Source organism: Callospermophilus lateralis, chromosome 10 (assembly GCF_048772815.1).
Source record: "Callospermophilus lateralis isolate mCalLat2 chromosome 10, mCalLat2.hap1, whole genome shotgun sequence".
Classification (NCBI taxonomy): domain Eukaryota; kingdom Metazoa; phylum Chordata; class Mammalia; order Rodentia; family Sciuridae; genus Callospermophilus; species Callospermophilus lateralis.
In genome coordinates, this window is record NC_135314.1 from 76,389,917 (window position 1) to 76,413,226 (window position 23,310).

At 32.9% G+C, this 23,310-nt stretch overlaps 1 protein-coding gene across 3 annotated transcripts in view; it reads right to left on the minus strand.

The window, feature by feature from the left end:
- Positions 1–23,310, minus strand: part of Tfg (trafficking from ER to golgi regulator) — a 36,575-nt gene that overhangs the window by 11,589 nt on the left and 1,676 nt on the right. For 2 of the 3 annotated variants that reach the window (XM_076868374.1, XM_076868373.1), the window contains exons 2-6: positions 20,408–20,631; positions 17,281–17,364; positions 11,346–11,492; positions 7,624–7,791; positions 3,948–4,088 (exon numbers count right to left, since the gene is read on the minus strand). In XM_076868374.1, coding sequence (XP_076724489.1) covers positions 3,948–4,088; positions 7,624–7,791; positions 11,346–11,492; positions 17,281–17,364; positions 20,408–20,591 — 724 coding nt within the window. In that variant the 5' untranslated portion in view covers positions 20,592–20,631. The remainder of the gene's footprint in view (positions 1–3,947; positions 4,089–7,623; positions 7,792–11,345; positions 11,493–17,280; positions 17,365–20,407; positions 20,632–23,310) is intronic. The other variant, XM_076868375.1, reaches the window with a different exon arrangement.

The following is a 23,310-nucleotide window of genomic DNA, read 5'->3' on the forward strand; positions in this document are numbered from 1 at the left end:
CCATTCTAACCAAATGAGACAGAATATCAGTGTCATATTGATTTGCATCTCACTGATTGCTAAGGATACTAAACTTTTTTTTCCCATATACTTGTTGTCCATCTGTATTTTTTCTTTGAAAAGTGTCTATTTAGATCTTTGGCTCATTTACTGATTTGGTTATTGGTTTTGCTGGTATTAAGGTTTTTTTACTTCCTTATACATCTTGGATATTAATTCCCTGTTGGAATAGTAGCTGGTAAAGCTTTTCTCCCGTTTCTGTAGGCTCTCTCTTCACACTCTTATATCCTTTGCTGTGCAGAAGCTTTTTAGATTGATATTATTGAAACTTGAGTTTTATTTCTTGAACTTTTTAAGAGTCTTATTAAGGAAGTTGATGCCTGTATCAATATGTTGGAATAATGTCCCTATGTTTTCTTTTAGCAGTTTCAATGGTTTTGGTCTAATTTCTAGGTCTTTGATATATTTTGAGATTATTTTTGTGCAGAGATAGGTTTCTAGTTTCATTCTTCTAAATATGGATATCCATATTTCTCACCACCATTTGTTAAACAGGCTATCTCTTCATTAATATGTGTTTTTGGCACCTATATCAAAGATTAGATGACTATATCTATGAGGATTTGTCTATTTCATTGATCTTAACATCTGATATTATGCTAGTACTATGCAGTTGGGGTACTACAGCTCTATAGTATAATTTGAAGTCAGGTATTGTGATACCTCCAGCCTCACTCAAAGCTCAGAAATGCTTTGGCTATTCTGTGTCTTTTTATTGAATCTATAAAATTGCTTTTGATAATATGGCTATTTGGACAATACTAATTCTACCTATCCATGAACATGGGAGGCCTTCCCATCTTCTGAGATTTTCAGTTTCTTTCTTCAATGTTCTATTGTGTTAACTATAGAAGTTTTTCACCTTAGATTTCCTAAGTTTTTTGAAGTTAATTTACTTAATTGCTCTTCTAGAGAACTGACAACCATTTGGGAGCTCTGTGATTTTATAGCTTCTTTGCACAGTATTTATTTTCTGTAGTACTAGTTTAGTGGTCATGAATGTCAAGTTTTTATTTTTCTTTTGAATCTGAAAGACTTTGCTGGATATAGCAATCTTGGCTAGCAGCAGTTTGGGGGGTTTTTTCTGTTTTTTTTTTTTTTTGTGTGTGTGTGTGAGTGTGTTATATATATATATATATATATACACATACATACATATATACACATATTTTCCCCTCCACCCACTCCTCAGAGCTTGGATTTTCTCATTCTAAGCACTCCTGTATTTTAGAGTCCGAGAAGTCAGAAGTCAGCCTTATTGGTTTGCCTGAAAATGTTATGTTTTCCTCTTAATTTTCTACGCTTATTTTCTATATTAGGTACTTTTATTATGATTATGATATGTCTTAGAGAGGCTCTTTTTTGACCTTGTCTATTTGGGATTCTATATACCTCCTATATGTTGATGCCCATTTTCATTCCTAAAGTTTGAAAATTTTCTATTATTTCACTGAAAAGGTTCTTAATGCCATTAGCTTACAGATTATCTGCATGCCCTCTTGTATCTTAATAACTCTTAAATTTGGTTTCTTGATGTTGTCTCAGAGTTATTGAATTTTCTGATCAAGGTCTTTTGTCCCCTACCCCTATTGCACACCCAGGTCTTTGAGGCCTGAAGTTTTATTTTCTACACAATCTAATCTCATGGTGATACTTTCAAGTGAATTTATTTGATTCATTTTGTCTGATTTCCATAAGACTGAATGATTTCTTCTCAAAATCTTTCTTTATTGAAATATATTTGCTCTTAATTTGTTCCTTAGATCTTTTTTAGCTCATTAAACATTTTAATAATCAGTTTTTATAGTCCTTCTCTGGAATTTCATCCATTTCCATATCTGTTTCCCTTTTATCCCCTTTATTGGGAAAGGAGGAAATTTGTTTGCTAGTTTCTATGTTTTCAGAGGTCTTAGACCTGAGCATATGTTGAGATAAAAGTCTTCTTCCTCTTTTATGAGTCTTTCCTTTGGTGTATAGTTATCTTTTCTGTATTAAGTCCTGTACTATTGGTATCTTATAACTTCAGCACCTATGCTCAGCATAATTCAAGTGTTAATTTCAAACTCTAGTGTTTCAGTTTGCTTCTGAAGAACTGCTGATTTAGGGGCTGGTGATAAAGATCAGTTGGTAGAGTGCTTGCCTTGCATGCACAAGGCAACAGGTTCAATCACCAGCACCACCAAAAAAAAAAAAAAAAAAAAAAACCTGCTGATTTAATATCCACTCTTGGAAAGCAGATGCAGCACTACTGTTTCCTCTGAGCCACTGTCTTGGGACCTCTTTGACTTTGCTATATAAGTACATACCCGGCCATTGATACTGGGGGCTTGGTCATTCGTTTGGGGTTTTTGTCTCCTCATTCTATGTCTTAAAAGTATTGCTGGAACTTAGTGGGGATGGTCTGTGTATGGATTGAGTTTCAAATGTCACTTGGTTGAGTTATGGAGATAGTTCAGCAGCAGAGTTTCTACTGTGTGAGCTTGTAGTATCCTGGTCACTTCCCAGCCTCCCTTAGAAAAAGGGGAAGTGAGCAATACCAACAATAGTAGCAACCAATATGCAGCATTTAAATAAATGTCTGGTGCTTATTATGATGTTTGTAACACATACAAAGAAGAATGGTGGGGTCAACACTTAACATCAGCAACAATAAACAGCTCCAACCTGTATCTAGCATTAAAGTAAACAGGCATCAACTACATCAACCACAGTACGAATAACCCAACAACATGAATGATAGGAGACAGCAATAATACAAACAAAATCATTCTGAAAGATAGTAAAATTACAGTTCCATAAGAAAAAAGAAAATGGTATAGGAAGGCAAAAGAAAGTTTGAAATATCCAAAAACTGAACAGAGAGAAAGAAGGAGATAGCAGGGGAGACAAGATAATTTGGTAATTAGGGGGGAAGAAAGAGGATACAGAGCAATAAGAGGAACAAAAAGGCAAAAATAACAAAAAATCAAAAAAAAAAAAAAAAACCTACAAAATCACCTAACCCTCCAAAGTCAAAACAAGGTAAAAAAAAAAAAAAAAACCAGGTGAAAAGATAATTAAAAATGAAACTAAAATATGGGGAAAAAAGGTTCATTGCCTATGCTGTTGCACCTTTCTCTCAAAGTCTTCCCACAAGAGAGAGCAAAGGCGGAGGGTTGTTAAACCAGATCTCTGTGTTTCTTTACCAAGTTGCCAGCTAGACTGGGAACAGAACCTGGTTGTAGTAGCTCTCACTTTCCCTTCTCATGAGTTTAAGATAAAACAGACTAGGAAATATTGACACTTGGGAATCTTGTCTGAAGTGACTAGGTCAATGCTCTCCCAAAATGGGGCTGATGCAGAGTTCCAATTGGGATGTTCCAGAGGCTAGCACTTTATATAACTATCCTTTGGAACTTTGTTCAGCAGTATCCAGACACAGTATATCCACATCCCCTACGGTGAGCAGATGCCCATCTCTGCTAGATGTCTGGGTCTCATTGGCCTCCTGAGAACTCCATTTGTAGAGTGAGGAAACTAACCCTCCACTGGTCTTACATACTCTGTTACTAGTGAGTGTGGTCTTCCAAGATCAAACCATAAATTCTAATACGCCTGCCTGTCCAACTTTTGGATTCTCCCAAGCTGATCCAATGAGCTGCTAGAAACAAACGAAAGCAAGCTCCTCTCCCCTTTGTATCCCCCGCCTGGATCCCACAGCAAGTATCTTCTGTGATGGTCTGGCAATGCTTTATATGAATTCTCAGACTCCCCCACAGAAAGCTACTAGGTGGATGCTTCAAAATGGCTGTGACCTCAATTCTCCAGCTGGCCAAACCAAGAGGTGTGGCAGCCCACTCCAGCTGCACATGTACCTTCCTACACAGGTGCTCTAAACTCTATTTTACCTTCAATCTGACCTGCTTGTGTCTGGGCTCCTGTATATGGAGGCTGTTGTGGCTGAACTCCTGGTGGGTGAGCTGCTGAAGAGGAGGAAGCAATGCTGTCAGGCGTTCCTGAACGGTCTTCTGCAGGAGCACTGGGTGGCCCTAGATGGTCATGAAAAGTCAGTTTAGTACCCGATCCTGGGCCTTTCCCCAGAAAGTTCAACTAATAGGTTCCATTAAAAAAAAAAAAAAAAAAGTACTTAAAAAAACATTTATCACTACAAATTCAGTCTTTATATTAAATTATTATGTATTTTTTCCATTGGTCCAGTCCCTTAAGAATCCAAAGTCACAACGGATATCCTTCTCTAACATGTGGAATATGTCATCATCTTGAGACCAAATGCCCCCCATAAAAAATCAAAACTCATGTCCACAGTACCAATATCCCCTGCCCCATGCAGTCTATTCATGCAGTCTATTTTGTAAATCAACCAATAGTATTATTTCACTCTTTACCAGGTTTTCTCCCATATGAAGTTCAACCCCTAGTTTGTTGTTCAAGAACCCATAATTTCTCTTCTCACATGCCCTTTCTTCAGCTTAATTGACCTACTCCCTATTCCCCCAATATATCTAACAATGTTTTGGCTTCTATTTCATGTATTACTGTTACCTCCATGTACCCCATATATTTAAATATAACATTCACATACTTAACCATGAGATTCTTTAAAACTAGCGTATAATACCACACTTCTCTTAAAGCTTTATTGACCCATACTTTATTCTACTCATTAACTGCTGTATAATTTACTTTTATTATGACCCATACAAACTTGTACTTCACATTTCTGAATAGTTCCCATTTTTTCTCTTCAATTGTGAACTCTCTGGCCATGCTCCTGATTCTTAATTCTTTTTTGCTTGCTTTACAAGCCTAGCTCTTTAATTTACACATGTAGCCACTCAAATTCTTCCAGAATAATGAACACAGAAGTGAATGGAGAGAATCTGCAACAGTTCCAATACTGCGACAGTCAAAAAGGATATTTGGCACATAATAAATGATGTCCTACTTCTTTTCTTCATGTTTTGGCAACACAGGAGAGTGGTTAAAAGCATAGGGTTTGAAGTCAAATGGTTTGAATCCCAGGGTGGCCAATATTAGCTTGAGCTAGTGATTATTATTTAATCTTTTCCTGTGCCCAATTTCACCATCTGCATAAAAGATATACTAATTCCTATGTATGATTACTGTAAGAATGAGTCAATAAGGGCTCAGAGCTAATGTTTATAAGTGATTATACAGCAAAAGCTTATAGAAGTGATTAAGATTTAGAAAGTCCCATATAAGTACTTGCTATTATTAGCAGACTAATTACCCTGAGGATAAACCTCTACCTTCTGCAATCATGTATTCCTAGAACTTAAGCACTATATTATGCATACAGTTGGCAGCTAACAGTCCTATACTAATGAGAACCTAAACTAGCATACAGTAATGAGGAAAAAACCCATGATTACCAGAGTACAATGGATGACTGCTTTTCCTTCTACCACCATTTTACTTATATATAAACAAATACATACATATCTTTTTCCTACAAAAGAATGGTGCTATTATCCAAAAGATATATTACTTTGACTCCTCTTCCTTCACTTGTGTATAATTTATTAGATTATTTTTATAGTTTATCCCTTCTTTTTTTTATACATTCACTATGGTAGCCAAGGATTTTATATCACTCCTCAAGAACTACAAAAGTATCCTCCTGGCTATTAACTATGTACACAGTTTTTCCTACTACCATTCAATGTACAAAGCTACCAAAAAGTAATCTTCAAATAATATGAATAACAATCATATTATTCTTGGCATGGTGTATATTTTATTCAATTCAAAATTTTCAGACTAACCTGTTATACAACTATTCACTCCTCTATGTGATAATTCCTAAAATCTTAAATAAGTAGTTGAAACAATAATTCATATATTAGTTACTCTAAAAATGTGTTTTCCATGGTTATAATTCATCTGGTAGTTTCTCTTGCCAAGAAAAAACATCATAAACAAATATTTGTCTTTTCAGTATTTCATACAATTCTCTATGGTGAAAATTCCCATAAAAGTTCCCAAACAAAACCAAAAATGAACAGATTACATAATATATTTCCAACTACTGATAATGCCAAAGTAAATTAGCCAGGTAAATCCTCCCACAGGAAACAACTAAAAACTCAAACAAAATAGAAGAAAACAATTATTTGAAATAACTGAAAATCAATCAAATGCCATAGAAATCAGGAAAGAGTTTACCCCGGTGGAATTACAAAAGATATGAATTGCAACACTAACCCCTGCAAGTTCACTGGCAGAAAACCACACTGTTAACAATGTGGTAGCTGAATAGGCAGCTGGAAATTTAGGGGGGGAAATCCCTGAAGCAAGAGTATCACTGAAGGAATAATACCTAAACAAGTATAAAAGTCTGTTCCAATGCTCAGCTGATCATAGGGCTGGGAAGGGGATAACTCAAGAGGGCTCAAGAGAAAGGGGAGGGGGAAAAAAGCACCTACAACAGAGATACCAGTTGTTATGTACACCATGAGGACAAAAGCAATCAGTTTAAGTCCATAAATATTAACTCTCTGCTAGGACAGTAACAAAGCTCCTCAAAAAAATATCAACAATCCTAAGTTACAATACACCAACTACAATGCCCAGTTTTCAACCAAAAACTATTAGAAATGCAAAGCAACAGGAAATTTGACCTATATTGGGGGGAGGAAGACACAGTCAATAGAAACAGACTCCAAATAGACCCATATTGTTGTATGTTAAAAACATTTCAAAACAGTTACTTCTAATATTTTTAAAGAATTAAAAAGATATCCAAGAATTATAGGAAAATTTAGTTTTAATGACTATAAAAACAAGGAATTTCAATGGAAAAAGAAACCATAAAAACAAATGGTCACTCCAGTACTGAAAGCACAATCCAAATTAAAAATTCATTAGAAAGGTTCAATGGCAGATTAGAAAAGATAGAAATAATCAGTGACCTTTAAGACAGTTAAACAGAAATTATCCAATCTGTAGAAAAGAAAGAAAAAAGAACTTCAAACATCCATTAGGCAATAACAAGGTCTTCAGTGAATGGGTAATTAGAATCTCAAAGAAGCAGAAAAAAATGTTTAAAATAAGATTAAAAAAAAATACCACAATATAGTATGCTGCTTTAAGGTTAAAAACTTATTCATAAAAACAAAACAAAAAAAAAATAATAATAATTTAACCAGAAATTTATGATTTAAGATCAGAAAAGACAGTAAGGTCTATCAAGTGTAATTTAAATCTTGCAAGAAATCTGAAATCTATAATCTTATATGTATAAATATCATAAATTTACTTGAAATAAAATAGGTTTGTATGTATGTATGTATGTATGTATTTATTTTTAAAGGTCAAAGATACTACTGACTGGGAAAGGGAAAAAAAAAACCTCTGAAATCATCTACTTTTTGATCTAGTCAGCGATTTTACATGGGTATATGCATATACAAACATTTCTTGAATAACCTTAAGTCTGTGCACTTCACCATGTCCAAATAATTGTTCAATAAACAAAAAACAAAAGGGAGGGTAGAAAAGAAGAAGGAGATGGAGGATGAGAGAGAAGTAAAACTAACTTACCTGAAACCTGATCATCTGTTAAACCAAATGCTGACATTACATTTTTATTGATTTCATCTTGGTTTTTCAAAGGATCAAAAGCTGACATACTTGCTGCCATAACCTGAGTAGACTGTTTTCCAGAAGAATCAGAAGCAGCAGGCTTTTCTTCCCTACCATCCACAGTATCTGCAGGAAGAATAAAGGAAGAAAAACAGCTATTTCCATCTTATCTATTCTCAAAAAGCCTAAAAATACAAGACAGGTAAATATGTATGTGCATGGATATTGTGTATAATGCTAAAAATATCTCTGAATACAGAATTATATATCATTTTACTGTTTTCTTCATACTTACGTTTTTATTTTTAAAATACTGAGGAAAAGAGCAAAAAAAAGATGCAAGATCAATAACAATTTTTCCAAAAAATCATTATGTACCTCCTTTTCTAATGCTTATTAGGGAAATAAGCAAATGAATCAGCAAATGAAGAAGTCCTGGGACCTATATTTTAGTATCACATACATACTGGGCACTCAGGAAATAAGTTATAGTAATTAATGGTTTATTTGGTAAAAGGATAAGAAGTTTAACTAAAATTATAATATCAACTTTTATGTTTTATTTCTATTCTATTATGTATTATTCCATTATTAAGTTACAAGACCAAAATTCATGCTTAATCTTATGTAAACAGCACATAAAATACTTCTGTTACTTATTTTAATATTTACTAATTACTTATCAAAATATTTACAGATGAAATGATGTGTTTGGAATCTTTTTTCAAAGTAATACAGCAGGAGTGGAAATGAGTAGGAGTACAAATGACACAACACTGAGCTGATAATTGTTCAAAGTGAATATGGGTCCATGTGATTTATTATAAATTGTGTCTACTTTTATACATATTTAAATGTTTCCCATAATAAAATGTCTTTTTAAAAAAGAATCAGAAAAAAATAAATTTCTAAATATTTTAAGCAGGTTATATTTAAAACCATGTTTTTCTTGTATGAATAGTAAGGTGTTCACTAAGCACCTATACTTCTACATTGTGAAAGAAAAGACTTTCAAGAATAACTTGTGTTTTACAAATAGTAATCTAAGGTCAAGAAACATTAAAAAAAAAAAAAAGGACAACAACAACATAAACAAGTAGTCAAAAAGAATGTTGTTAACCACTTACTCAATTAACAGGTAACAACTATCAATTTTTTGTCACCAAACAAGTAAATGAACATCAGTTATTAGATTCCCCAGGATCAATTAAAAATTAATCTTATAAAAAATTTTAGTATTATTAAGCATTATATAAGCAATCTCAGCACACATTGGCATGCAGCTTTCATTCAGAATAACTGCCATTCCAGGTGGTTCTAACATTTCCTAACTTTCTGGGAGTTAAAAAAAAAAAAAAAAACTGCTGTAAGGACTCCTTTAAAATGTCTACCAGTTATCTACCTTTCTCACCAATTTCCCATCTCTAATCCTAAAAGCATAAGATATCAGTCTTAAAATATTTCCCTCCACATCACTACTATGTTTTATTAGTTACGCCTCTTTTCACCTATCCCAAACTAAATCCATTAGAAAACACACAATATGTCCACTAAGCTATTACTTGTTTCATTAGCTGAAGAACTACAACAAGTCAATCTAGTATCTCACATATACATCATTTGCCTCACAGAGGAAAACAAAAGTCCAAAACTACTGCAGAGGTACAACCCTGAAGACCACAGGTGGCCACATGTTTCTCAGTGAGGGTAAGTCAAAAGGCTCTGAATAGTACTGATAGCTGACTGGCAGTTTTGTTTTTTATGCTATACTTTCATGTGTCTTATATAGGTTTTTTTTTTAGTTTATTTATGCTATTTTCTTAAGGAGGAGATTATTAAATTGGTATATGTTCTCAGAGCTTTGACATGACCTTTCATAGAAGCCAGTAGCCAAGAAGTAAGTTAACCTACTAACTCTAAAAGAAAAACCAAAAAATAAATTATAACCATCTCTAAAACAGACCATATTACTTTTCTATATTTTATCATCAGAAAAATCAAACTAGACACAATACCTAGAAGATGCCCACACAAAGAACAATATATAGCCTAAATTTCAAGATGCAGAGGAAGAAAACAATTTTAAAATCTTATATATTAACATAGGTGAACAGTTAATAACATATAAAAATACAATAACAAAGAATTGATAAAAAAAAAAAAACTATTAGATAAAGTAGCAAGAAACAGGCAAGAAGATAAAGGTTTTGTATAAACCAAAAAGTATATAATTCTTTTACCACTGTAGGAAATTACTACAGTGTACTGGCTATACTGATTGAACTCTGAATGTGTTTTACAATATTCAACAGGTGGTTATACCCTCTAAATTATATTCAACTGCTATGTTAGCATCTATTAATTCTTCTGGGAAAATGGCCTAAAGTTTTTTCTTTAGCTCTTTGATCTAAAATTGAAACTTTTTAATTTGGAAAAGTAGAGTTCAGAATGAGAAGACCATTTGACCTGAAAAACAAAAGCTTTCTTCATAAGAGAGACCAGGAGAATCTCAAAACAATATTTCAGCAAATCTCTAATATGTTCTGAAACAGATTTGGGTGATGGATATTACTAATCCATCCCCAAATATTTATTGACATATACTATTAACACAATTCCACATGGCTAAGAGAGGAAGAGGGGAAAAAGCAGAAAATGCATCTCTAATTAAAGGGGGAGCTGTGGGGGAAGGGGCTGGGGTATAGCTCAGCGGCAGCATAATCCCAAGAAAGGAGAAAACCAAACCTCCAAAATTATTTAGAGGCAAAAAACAGAATAATGTGAAAATCAAAATTGTACTTTCCGCTTTTCCACAGAAATGGTTTTCTATTTTTCCCCTATTATGCAGTCATCCAGACTAAAGAAAACTAGTATTTCATAATATAAACATTTGAAAATTATAAATACAAAAAAATTATTTTAAAAAAAAATCAGTCTTTTGAAAGTGCAATACCTAAGAATCTTAAACAGAAATTGAGGTGAAGTAGTTTTTAAAAATCTACTTTCAAATAATAACACAAGCTTAAATTTCAGTGTGCATTTTAAAATACATTTGGTCCCAAAATTATGTCAGTTCCAAATTTGTCCAATAACTCTTACTTTATCTTAATATAAACTGTCCATGTCATCTGTAAAAACTAATTGTTTTTCTTCTTATAATTAAAAACTGTGCTTAAAATAAATTATTTTAATATGCTAACATTTTTATTTGAAACTAGTTCATATTCTACATAAAACTCTTGAAATGATTTCAATTCCTAACATTCATTAATTATCTACTATACTAAAAAGGTTCATGAATCAAAAAAATTTGAAAACTGACCTATGACATAAACCCATAAGTCTAAGACTAGCTGTAAAAGAATCATCCAGAGAGCATTTTAAAAATCAGATTGTAGTTCCTACCCTCACCATGCACCCTCCCACCCTACCTCCCCCATCCACTGTAGGTCTATGTGATCCATGTGGTAAAATACAACTTCCTGGTAAGCTTGATGAATAGGTAGCTTTGGGAACACAGATATGAACACTATACAAAAGCAGAAGCAAGAACAAGAAAGAGTGGCAGTAAGGATGCCATTCTATTAATAGCAGAGAAGTTTGTGTTTTTTGTTTTTTTTTTAATATGTGCAAAAAGATACAAAAACAGTTAATCAGAATAAAATGGATTCATGCTTTACCATTTTCAGGAATATTGGTGGAAGGTCCTGGTTCTCCAGGTGGTTCCAAGCTATCCAATAAGCGATTCACTTTATTCCTAAGTTCTATCAGTTCTCGACGGAGATATTTTACCTGACTTGATTCGAGGGGTCTTGGTTGGCCATTAACTAAAATAAAAGCATTAATTTGTTTAAAGTCAGAAGATGTTCTTTAAGAAGTGCATCAACAGAACATGCAATAAGGGAAAATAATTTTGTTTTACCTTTTAAAACAAAAACAATATATGTATTGACATCAGTTGAATGATTTTTTTTAACGAAAGAATTCTTTATTGTTAATAACTTAGTTTTTCAAAAAAAGAAACATGATCATCCTTTCTTGATGTCAGACCAATGGCTTACGACTACTTGCAAAAAAGTTTATGAGAAAATTCAACTCTAATAAAATTAAGCAGAGCTACAGAAAGCTCTATTTTAATAGAAATTGTTAAATTTAACTGATATTGCTTTGAACAGAAATTATGTAGTCAAAATTATATTTAACATTATTTAATATTCTTGAAATACAAAAACATCTTACTCTATGCATAAATGTTCAACATGACTGATAATTTAGCCCAAATGACTTTCAGCAGATTAAAAAAAAAAGCTGAAAACCTCATTAGTTATAAAAACTGTCACCATTGTGGTGATTTTTTTAAAAAGAAAAAAGAAAAACTAAAAAGGCTCTGAATGAAAAACCAAGGCAAGAGTTCAAAAATTAAAATAAACTAAAATGTCTTAAGCATTGACAGTACATACGCACAAACTTCTGAAGCATCTAATTTAAAAAAGAATATCTATGTGGAAATAAAGGTGCAGAGATATTCTTTGTTAAATGTTTCAAGTATCAAAGAACCTGTAAGCTTTCAGAATATAATCCATCGATAATTCACAAACTTCCTGTTACAAGGAAATTCAATACAATCTTCTACCTATATCAATTTATTAATAGCTTTCATTGGGGATTACTGATTTTCCTCCAATATCTAAGAAGAAAAAAAGCAATTCATAAAATCAGAAACTGGCCTGGTACAGTAAGATAGGCCTTAGTGCTACTAGAAGCTGACCTGGCACTCACAGATAGACTGTGGTGTTTCCCTGTTGAACATGTATATTTTCAAAGAACATCAACATTAGCTAAGACCACTCTGACCATGATACATCAAATGGGGGGAAGGGGCACTCCATAATCAGGCCAATGAATAATTGCTACTGCTTTTACCAATTGCAGCCTTAACCTCAAGTCCTTCCTCCCTCCCACCTTCTACATAAGATTAAGTAAGATCCATTGCTTGCATTTAGATGTAGTAAGATAATCATAGAACCCCTGCTGCTTCCTCTTGGTATTCAATACAGAACAAAGCCCTACTTACAGAACCTTATCCAAAGTCACTTAACAGAAACCCAAACCCTACAAAAATTAGTTCTAACATACACTGGAACACCTTATTGTTTTCCCTGGTAGTCATTTTCCCTTACTGTTGTAAGTCAATAAACCCAACTTTGTTCAACTACAGAGGCGTTCCTAGTGGTCTCTGTCTGGAGCACACTAATCTATATCTTACCAGAATTGTCAGGATTAGCAGCTATGAAGATATAACTGGCAAACTTCATAAGCAATATTAGAAATGAAAAGAGGTTTAACTAAAAATAAATAAACATTTACTGTGAATACTCTGAATAACTTTATTTCAATTAAAAATTCAGATGACCTTGACAATTTTTAGATAAATTTAATGTACAGAGTGTTTTAAGAAATACAAAGTTTGATTATCCAATTAACATTAAAGAAATTGAATCAAGTATTCCACCAAGGACTTAAGGAACAGATGATACTATACTGTATTGCTGGGGAATAAATAATAATAAATAAAAAAGTTTTTGAAGAATATAATCCATGGTATTTATAAAAAGCAAAGGATAAATGTAGTCAGGGAATTGGGGGCAAAGTTTCAAGGACAAGCTGGGATTTGCCCAAGCTTCATAAAGAGGAATAGGATTTGAGTGTGGAGGAAGCAGAGGAGACACTGTAGATGGAGGGCAAAGGTCTAAAGCCCAAGGGCTGAATGTGTCCTTGTAGCTGTTTACAGCAATTTGGTCAGAGTCAGGGATTTGGTTAGCCCAGGACAACAGGGTCTTCATGGGCCATCCCAAGATTAAACTGAGGGATGTCTCCTCTTGGCTTGCAGACACCATGCTTTGAGTTTCCTTCCACTTTTCTTTCTTTTAAGTGCCAGAGTGTTTTTATTTATTTCTTTTTCCATTTTTTAATTTGTTCTTTTTAAATATATATGACAGTAGAGTGTTTTTTGACATATTATACACACATGAACTATAACTTATTCTAATTAGGATCCCATTCTTACAATTGTACATGATGGGAAGTTTCACTGGTCATATATTCATATGTGAATATAGGAAAGTTATGTTCAATTCATTCTACTATCTTTTCTATTCCTTTATACCCTCCCTTCCCTTCATTCCTCTTTGTCTAAACTAATAAACTTCTACCTCCCACCCCTGCATTGTGTGTTAGCATCCACATATCAGAGAGAATATTCGGCCTTTGGTTTCTGGGAATTAGCTTATTTTGATTAGCATGAAATTCTCCAGTTTCTAGCAAATGCCATAATTTTATTCTTCTTTATGGTTGAGTAACATTCCATTGTGTATATATACCACATTTTCTTTATTCATTCATCTGCTGAAGGGTACCTAGGTTGGTTCCATAGCTTAGCTACAGTGAATTGAGCTGCTATAAACATTGATGTGGCTGTGTCATTGTAGTATGCTGATTTTAAATCCTTTGGATACAAACCAAGGAGTGGGATAACTGGGTCAAATGGTGGTTCCAAGTATTTTGAGAAATTTTCCTTCATAGTGCTCTCCAATATGGTTGCACCCATTTGCTTTCCCATCAGCAATCTTTTCCCCCCACATCTTCGCCCATATATGTTAATCATATTGTTTTTGTATTCCTAAAATATTACTGTTTTTTGTAATCAACACAGCTTGCCACAGAGTCATTTCCTTTTCACTGAAACCCAATTTTAAAAATTCTTCTAACAAGGGCCTCTGAATGGTAGATTCTACCTTTGTTTGAAAATGTTATTTCCCCTTCATCCTGAAGTTTAGCAGACTGTGGAATGCTACTTTTCTAGTTATTCTTAACCATTTGAAGATGTTATTTCTGTCTTCTAGTTTCTGTTACTACTATGAATAAAAATTTACTAACAGTCTAATTGCTTCATAGTTGAGTATTCTTGCTGGATACTTTTATAATTTCTTTATTTTATGTATATTACAGTTTCATAACAATATCTTGTGGGGATTTATTTTTACTTATCTTGCTTCGGATTCACTCTGCCTTCTGAATCTAAAGGTTTATATCTTTTTTTCCTTTTATTGGTTGCTCAAAACATTACAATGATCTTGACATATCATATTTCATACATTTGATTCAAGTGGGTTATGAATTCTTATTTTTACCACGTGTACAGATTGCAGGGTCACATTGGTTTTACATCCACATTTATACATAAAGGTTTATATCTTTTATGTAATCTTGAAAACTTCTTTAGTCACTACCTCTTCATATATGTCCACACCCCCCACTCTCTCCTTTTTAAAATTCTTAATGGAAATATCCTTGACTTTCTCATTCTCAACTTCTATTTCATATTCTCCACATCTGTTTTTCTGTTTTATTACGATTTCTTTTGGCTTCCTTTTGACGTCCAAATTCTCTTTTTCACCATGACTAATCAGCTGTTTAACCTATTACTTAGAATTCAACGTCAAAGACAATTTCTAAAAAGTTACCTTAAGTTCTTTTTAAGAATCTATTTGTTCTTTTTCATAGTACCTTGCTCTTACATTTTTATTCCTTATGTATATAATAATTTTAAAATAAAAAAAGTTGTGGTTGTAGATGGACAGCAAGTCTTTGTTTATTTTCATGCGATGCTGAGGACGGAACCCAATGTTTCACACATGCTAGGCAAGCGCTCTGCCACTGAGCTACAGCCCAAGCCCCTTTAATAACTGTTAACATATATTTTATAGACTGTCATTTCTATTAATTCAAGTTTTTAGAAGTCTAATTCTATTAGTTATAGCCACTGTTTATTCCTTATATGAAATGGTTCTTGTGTCTTACAATTTTTAATACTAAAACCCATCTGTGAGAAACATGTGACTTAAGACTCATATGCCCCTTCAGAGAGATTTCTGCCTTTGTTTTTGTTTTGTTTTGTTTTTAAATCTAGGCTTGAGAGATTCCAAACTACATGGGTAGTTTAAACTTAAACCCAGCCCTCCTAACCCTGATAGCCCAGCATATGTTAAGCTTCCTTGATCTTTCCTTTATCAAGGAAGATATTTATTTTCTACAATATTCTTTTTGAGAATATAGCCCATTGAGGGGGCTATACAGGATCCAGAACTTACCACATTTAGACACCAAATGACAAAATCTTAAGATTATGCTAACATCTTCACGATTACCACCAAGAATATTCCAACTTAAATCAGTGTTTGGTATTCAGGCCCTGTTTTTTAGTTTCATTTATTTTTTTGGTCCCTGGATATTTCCCTTACTTTCCTGGACAAGCCAAGTTGCATAATTCAATAAAATATAGTTGGTATAGTTTATACCTACCATGTGAGTGCTTCTAGCAAGGTGGGTTCCAGTTATCTAGACTATCTTATACTTGGCTAACAGTGGTTAAGTATTTTACATTTGATATTGAGAAAAGATAGGTTTTATTTTTTAAAAAATTTTTAATAGTTTTTACTATTAACATTTAAAATCTGATTCTTGTTCATTTTTCCTATGTGGAAATAAAAACAGATAAACTTAAATCAATCAGGCATGCCCATCTCTCATGAAACTCTAAAGTTCAATATAACATATTTGAAAAAGTAAATGATAAAGCATCCAAAAAAAGTGTACACCTTATTTTTCAAATAATAATGCTCCTACTTTAACTCTGTAACCAACCATTTCTATCTTGTCCATTAAGTATTTCACCTTGCAAATCTAGATCTAAAAGATTAAAATTAGTCTGTATTTGTTATTATCAGTACTATCTTTAGTCTTTAAATAATACTTGAAAAATAAGATCAAAAGTATTGGCTTATATTATATATTAAGCCCTGAAAATACGTAAAAACATGCTCTGTTATAGAGAAAGATAATTATAAATTCTTAAACATATACGATGGTGTGAGGGGGAAGGGAAGGGAAAAAGAGAGAGAGAGAGAGATAAGTGTCACAGTAGTATGGGTAGATAATAGGGATGGGAGGGGAGGGGGGATAGGGAGGGCAGCAGAATACAACTGACACTAGGACTGCTGTGTGTATACACATGGATGTATAACCAATGTGATCCTGCAATCTGTACACGTGGAAAAATGAGAATTCATACCCTATTTGAATCAAATGTATGTCAAGATCATTGTACTGTCTTGAACAACTAATAAAAAATAATAATAAAATTAAAAAAATAAATTCTTAAAGAACCCACAGGAAGTTTTAACACTGCAATTATTTTTAATGTGATACATTTAACTAAAAGGCATGCATTACTACTTAGAATAACAAAGTAGATGCAGAATGTATTGACTTTCTGTGAATCTTCCCCAAATACAAGCGGTCTAAGAACTCAAAAATTCCAACATAGCTAAGGATATATAAGTTGTATTTGATTTCAAAACTGTTCTTACTGAATTAAACTTAAAACATAAGAAAACGTCAAGTAATTCAAAACTACTCCTTAAATGAAAACTGATATAAGCACTTTTTGACTACATTGTCATTTAATTCTGAGCCTTTAAAAGAAAAAAAAAAAGCCTTTAGAAAGGAAAAAAGACAAAAGATTTCAATAAAAATATTAAAAAGTTTACCACTCACCAAATAATGTCAGTTTCAGTATCCTACTACACTGAATAGCAAAGGAAAGGTCAGAACTATCAAAAATTGTTATAAGATCTCCATCTGAAATTAAAAAACAAAACAAAACATACAAGTTTCAGATTTGTTAACAGGAATAAACTGGGACATATGAAAATTTAAATTCAAAATGTATATTGCAGAACATAATTAGAATCTCCTAGAAAAACCTTAAAACAAACATTAAAGAATCATCTGACAAATGTGAATTGTTTAAAAAAATACTAAATCAACTTTTCTTATTACTCTTACAAGCAAAGAATTTATCATATCCTCATGAGAAAATGTTGCTGAGTTAATACATGTATTAAATTTTACTAGTCACTAAATTTATGGTAGCAATAGTGTGAATTATTGATTTAGCCAAAATCTTTCCATTTTGAAAACTTTAAATATATTTATCAAAAATGAAAGTAGTAAGGATTCTCAAGAATCTATTCTTAATTCTAAATAAAACACACTGACACAAGCAAATGGAGAGAAGTCATATATAACAATAACTCAGAGTTCTTGAAGAATTGTTAATGAATGAACAGTAGAGTCTTTCAGGTTAGTGACCATTTTGATACTAAAAGTATCAACTTTCCCCAGAAAAAAAAAATTTATATATACAAAAAATAGCACATAATGAAGACTGTGAAATCCCCTAGAATCTCAGGGATAAAGAATACTATAATTAGCATATCAACTGCATGTTTCAAAGCTTTCAAAGGACTAGGGGGGAAAAAAAATTCCCTACAAAGAGCAAGAACAGAAAAGCAGGGACAGACAAGGAGTTGATCAGGGGCCTTTTACAGTGCATCTTCACACAGTTGGGTGGGAATTTTTATCTGGTGAAGGCCAAGAGGCCACTCCAGGAATGCTCTTCTGCACCAATCTTAAATGGACTACATAGCTTTATTTTGGACTAAGATGGCAATAAAAGCCATAACCGAGCACTCTATAGTTATTTTAGCTCTTTATAACTAAACCTAATTCCTATCACATATTCGTCCAACATACAGCTCTGAAAGACTTGACTCATAAATGCATTTTAAGAAAATATAGATGTAAAAGAAGAAAATTTCCTATAATTTTGTCTTTTTCCTTTACTGAATCACACAACAGAAACAGAATATCTAATAGTAGAATCTACCTGAGCAGTCCCTTCACTCTAGAGCCCAACACAGACTATGAAACACAAATCTGAATGATTCAGAACACTTCAGAAACACGTGAAAAAAATATATATATAATTTGGTAGCCAAATAAGGATGACACACTTCAACAACGAGCAATCTACAATTTGACCCAATGGATCCATCGCTGTTTTTACAGGACTGTGAACTAAGATTGGTTTTCAGATTTTTTTAAAATATATTTTTTTTTATTTATAGATGGACACAACATATTTATTTATTTTTATGTGGCACTGAGAATTGAACCCAGTGCCTCACATGTGTGAGGCAAGCGCTCTACCACTGAGCTATAGCCCCAGCCCCATAGTTTTTAGATTTTTAAGTTTTTTTTTAAGTTTTTTAAGTTAAAAAAATGGCTGTGATGATGAGAAGGGGCCTTATGTGATCCACAAAACTATAATATTATCTGATCTTTTATAGGAAAAGTTTACTGACATGAAAATAGGAAATATAAGAGAAAGCCAATCAGTAAGGTCATTTTAAGATATGCTAAGTTTGAGGCAAAGCAAAGCATCTTAGGTTAAAAGACAACTATTAAAATTGTGAATTGTAAAGTCAAGAAAGAAAAAATAACTGATCAATTTACGTCATACATTTGGAAGTCACAGGGGTAAAAAGCAGTGTATTTTGAGTTGATGAGATTACTAGACAAAAGAAAAGGACGAAATACCTCCTTTATTGTTCCTAAACATGAGTAATTCTCAAAAATTAGCTAGGGTGCTCTTAGATCATATGTCACAAGAAGGGAGAATTGTGCCTGTAACTACATGGCCAGCTTAGTTGATTATCAGTTGATTTTACACTCCTTCTCCATAAGGCAAATTTTACAAAGTGGCTGCTCAGCCAGGGACAACATTTTCCACCTGAATCTCACCAAAGCCATCTGACTGGGTTTGGACCAATGTAGAAGTTATATATCACCTTGATGCCTAGCAAGTAATATCCCTTCACACTCTTTCTTCATCCATCTGCCTGCTGGATGTTAATTTTTGATTTTGATGATTTTTGTAAGCCATGTGTTAAAGATAATGGAGCTTTTTCAAAATAAAAAAATAACAGAGCTTCTGTCAGTCTGGGTCCCTAAATGATTTCTTCAGTGTGGACCCACTGAGATTTTAATATTTCTATTATAGTAGCTGGCATTACCTTAAGAAAATCCTCATAAAGAAGCAGCTATTTGTGATAAAAAGAAAACCAGAATAATCACAGTTTCAGAGAAAGTAAGAGATAAGAGTATTTCAAAAAAGATGCCAAATGCTGAGCTCAAGATGAAAAACTCTACAAATAAGTTCAGTGATTAAAAAACATACCAAACCACCAACAAAACAAATTTCCATAAGTGATTTAAAAAGAAGGCTGGTTAAAGAATAGGAAATAAATAATATTCTACTGCTATAATTCCACTGCATGTTTGATCAAACATTTCTCGTGTAAAATCCATCTCCATAAAAATAGTTTTGTGGTAAAATCAGTCAGGGAACATAACATTCTATTAAATGACAATGTACATCAGCATATTACACATTCTTGAAAATTTCTGCAATAAACACATTTGTTGAAACCAGTTCTCCCATACTTAATTAATTAACCATTAAATTCTTTTAAATTCAATATCTACTGATATCTCTTTCACTTGGGGAAATACAAGTAGAAATTTGGTTTTAAAAATAAAAAGGAAGTCAAAACTGGCCAGAAAGAAGAAAATAAAAAAATTTGTAGAACAGCATATGAAAGTGTTCTAACACTTAAAACTCCCTTCTAATAATAAATAACTTAGCTATTTTTAACTTATACTACTTATATAAGAAAATGGCCATTCAAATATCATGGGGGGGGGGGGTAGTCCAATAAAAAAGATGGGCAAATGAAGACATACTTATTTTCAAAAACTGCCTTAAAAACACTCTTACCTTCATCTTTATACTTTATTGTAACTTCATCATTACTTAGAAGTTTTCCTCTGAAAACTCGTTGCATCATTAGCACTAATTCATCATAAGTAATATCTTCATTATGAATGGGAATTCTTCGAATATCCTCCCCAAGTTGAGCTTTGATAATTAGCTTCCCACTTAGGTCCAACTGTCCATTCATGGTGGACTCCAGGATGTTCTTATATAACTCTAAGGAAAGACTGATAAAAATGATTTTGATGATTATACAATAGAACATATCTGAAAAGTTAAAAATAGAGACACTATTAGAATATAAGAAATTTGGCCTTCAAAAGTGATTTACTATCCCACTGTTAACATGTTCATGTTAAAATGTCTGGCAAAAACTGTATTACATATATAATAAGTTGTATTATTTTGTCTCCTATTATTTTAACCACATATTTAACTGCATATCTAAAAATACCATTTAAATTTCTAACATGTCCAAAAGTTAATTGCTGGTCATCCACTTAAAATCTGTTTCCTAGAGTTACTTTTCCCCATTTGTTAGTGACAACAACTATCTTCCAGTTATTCAAGATAAAAAAGTCTTGGTTCCTCATTTTTCTCACACCTTATAGCCGAACTACAAATCTTGTTACTACTACCCTTTAAGAAATGTCTCTGGAATCCAACCACTTCAGTATGTTCACTGCTAACAATGTGATCCAAGACACCAACATTTTTTGGTTAAATCATTGCAAAAGACTCCTTACCTGATCTGTCTCCTTTTCCATTTTGCCCATTTTTAATCTATTTTTAACACATCAATTAGTCTGTGAAATAAAATCTAACGTCAGTGTCCTCTAAATCTTCCAACAGATTTCTGTCTTAAAAAACAAAATCTACAAAGTCACGATCTAGCCTCTGGTCCTTGACCAACTATTTAATCTCATTTTGTACCTCTTTCCCTCATACACCCCTGCTACACCAATGCTTTAAGTTCTTCCTTTCCACTCAAGGCTTTGCAACTTGCTACTCCTTTTGCCTTGAACTCTTTTCATATCCCTTATGATTCGGAACCCTCATCAAATGTCATCTTCTCAGAAGTCTTCCCTAACCATCTAATTTAAAATGACTCCCCACCCCCTATCTTAGTACCCTATCTTATTTTTCTTCAAAGCATTACCACTTTCAGACATTAAAAATTATCTTTTTTATTGTCTTTTCCACTAGAAAGTAAGAAGTACAGTACATAGTATGTGTGCCATATATCCAGACCCTAAAAAAGTACCTAGCACACAGTAATTATTCAAGACTTGTTAAATAAGGAAAAAATAAATACTGGCTTCAAATTATATTGGCCTTAACTTTTAATGCTAATCTTGAAGAGAAAAGCATGTGTGAAAAATCAAATTTTTCTCTTTTAAATAAGAAAGGTCTCATGAGTATTCTAATTTCCCTCTATTTTGGGAACTTGAGGAGAAAGGGCAAATAAGTGATACCCTTCTAAGTCTTCCAACAAGACTATCCACTATTGTACTACATATTCCATATCCACCCCACCCCCAAATCAGAGTGGGTGTATTAAACTGTTTTAAGAAGACATTATTAGAAGTAACCATTAAATACTAGCTTGCTACATAATTTTCCCATTTCCTAGGTTTTATTTTCATGTTATGTCAAGTTATTCAAAATCATCATCCTATAATGACTTTGTGATTCTAAATTCAAAATATCATCCAAGATCTCTAATAAATGATTACTGTATAATCATGAACAAAGTACTATAAGCAAATAATGTGTCAATTTCTCATTTTCTCAAGGCCAAGATATTCCTGAATATGTTAAAATAAGATCACTAAGCGTTTTCTTAGCATCAACTACTGTTCCTGCCCCAAATTATCTCTCAAAGCTGTTTAAGTCGTCTGACTTACAACCTCCACATTTTGACTTTAACCTCCAGTTTTACTACTGGCAGCTTTCCCTCTACTTAAATTCATTATTTAATTAACATTATCATATTTCAAATTCATTATTAACATTATCACATTTCTCTGCAATTACTGTGTCCTTTCGGTGCATGTGTAAAACCATTCAAACCCTCTCAACACATAAATCCTTCAAATACTTGAAATCAAGTTTTCTAGAATCCTAAATTGTTTCATGAAGATTACATGTCCCAATATTGCTTATATAAAAGTTCATGGTCCTTTCACCTATTCCTTAAATGAATACTCTAGATTCCTTCATCATCCTCTGTCCAGGTCACATTTTATTAATAAATCTTTAATGAAATGGGGCATTAAAACTAAATATAACACTCCAAGGTCAGTGCAGTACAAAGTGAACTGTGTTCCGCCATCTGAACATCATGCTTGTCCTAATACAAAATAAGAATATGGTTAGTTTATTATCTTCCCATTTCACAATGAACTTCTCACAAAAACCGTGATGAACTGAAACCTCCATACAACTTGCTCTTCACCTGTAGCAAAATTTGTCCTGTGCATTAAGGAAACATTTACTGAATACCTCTGAAGTATAAGCACTTTGGCAAGATGGTAAATATTCCATTGTGTTTGCACTGACAGGCTGAGAGGATCATGAAATAAATTAATGTATTTCCACAGGATGTGTAAACCAGTAATAAGGTGAGGGGCCAGTGCTTCAGTGTGATGGTATTATCTATTCCTGGCAGCACCTAGAATAGTGCCTGACATGTAAAAGGTACTCTAAGAATTGCTTCTGTTCCCTTCACAAAAAGATGAATGGGTAAATAAAGTTCTGATAAAAGACTTCGAGGAAAAAAAACTATAATATTAGATCAATTCTTATGTCAGACCTTCACAGTGTGCCTTATGTAGCTAAAAGTGACTCCCTACATCATATTAAGAAAAATTTCAACATCACATACACTAGATAGTATGTCCTAC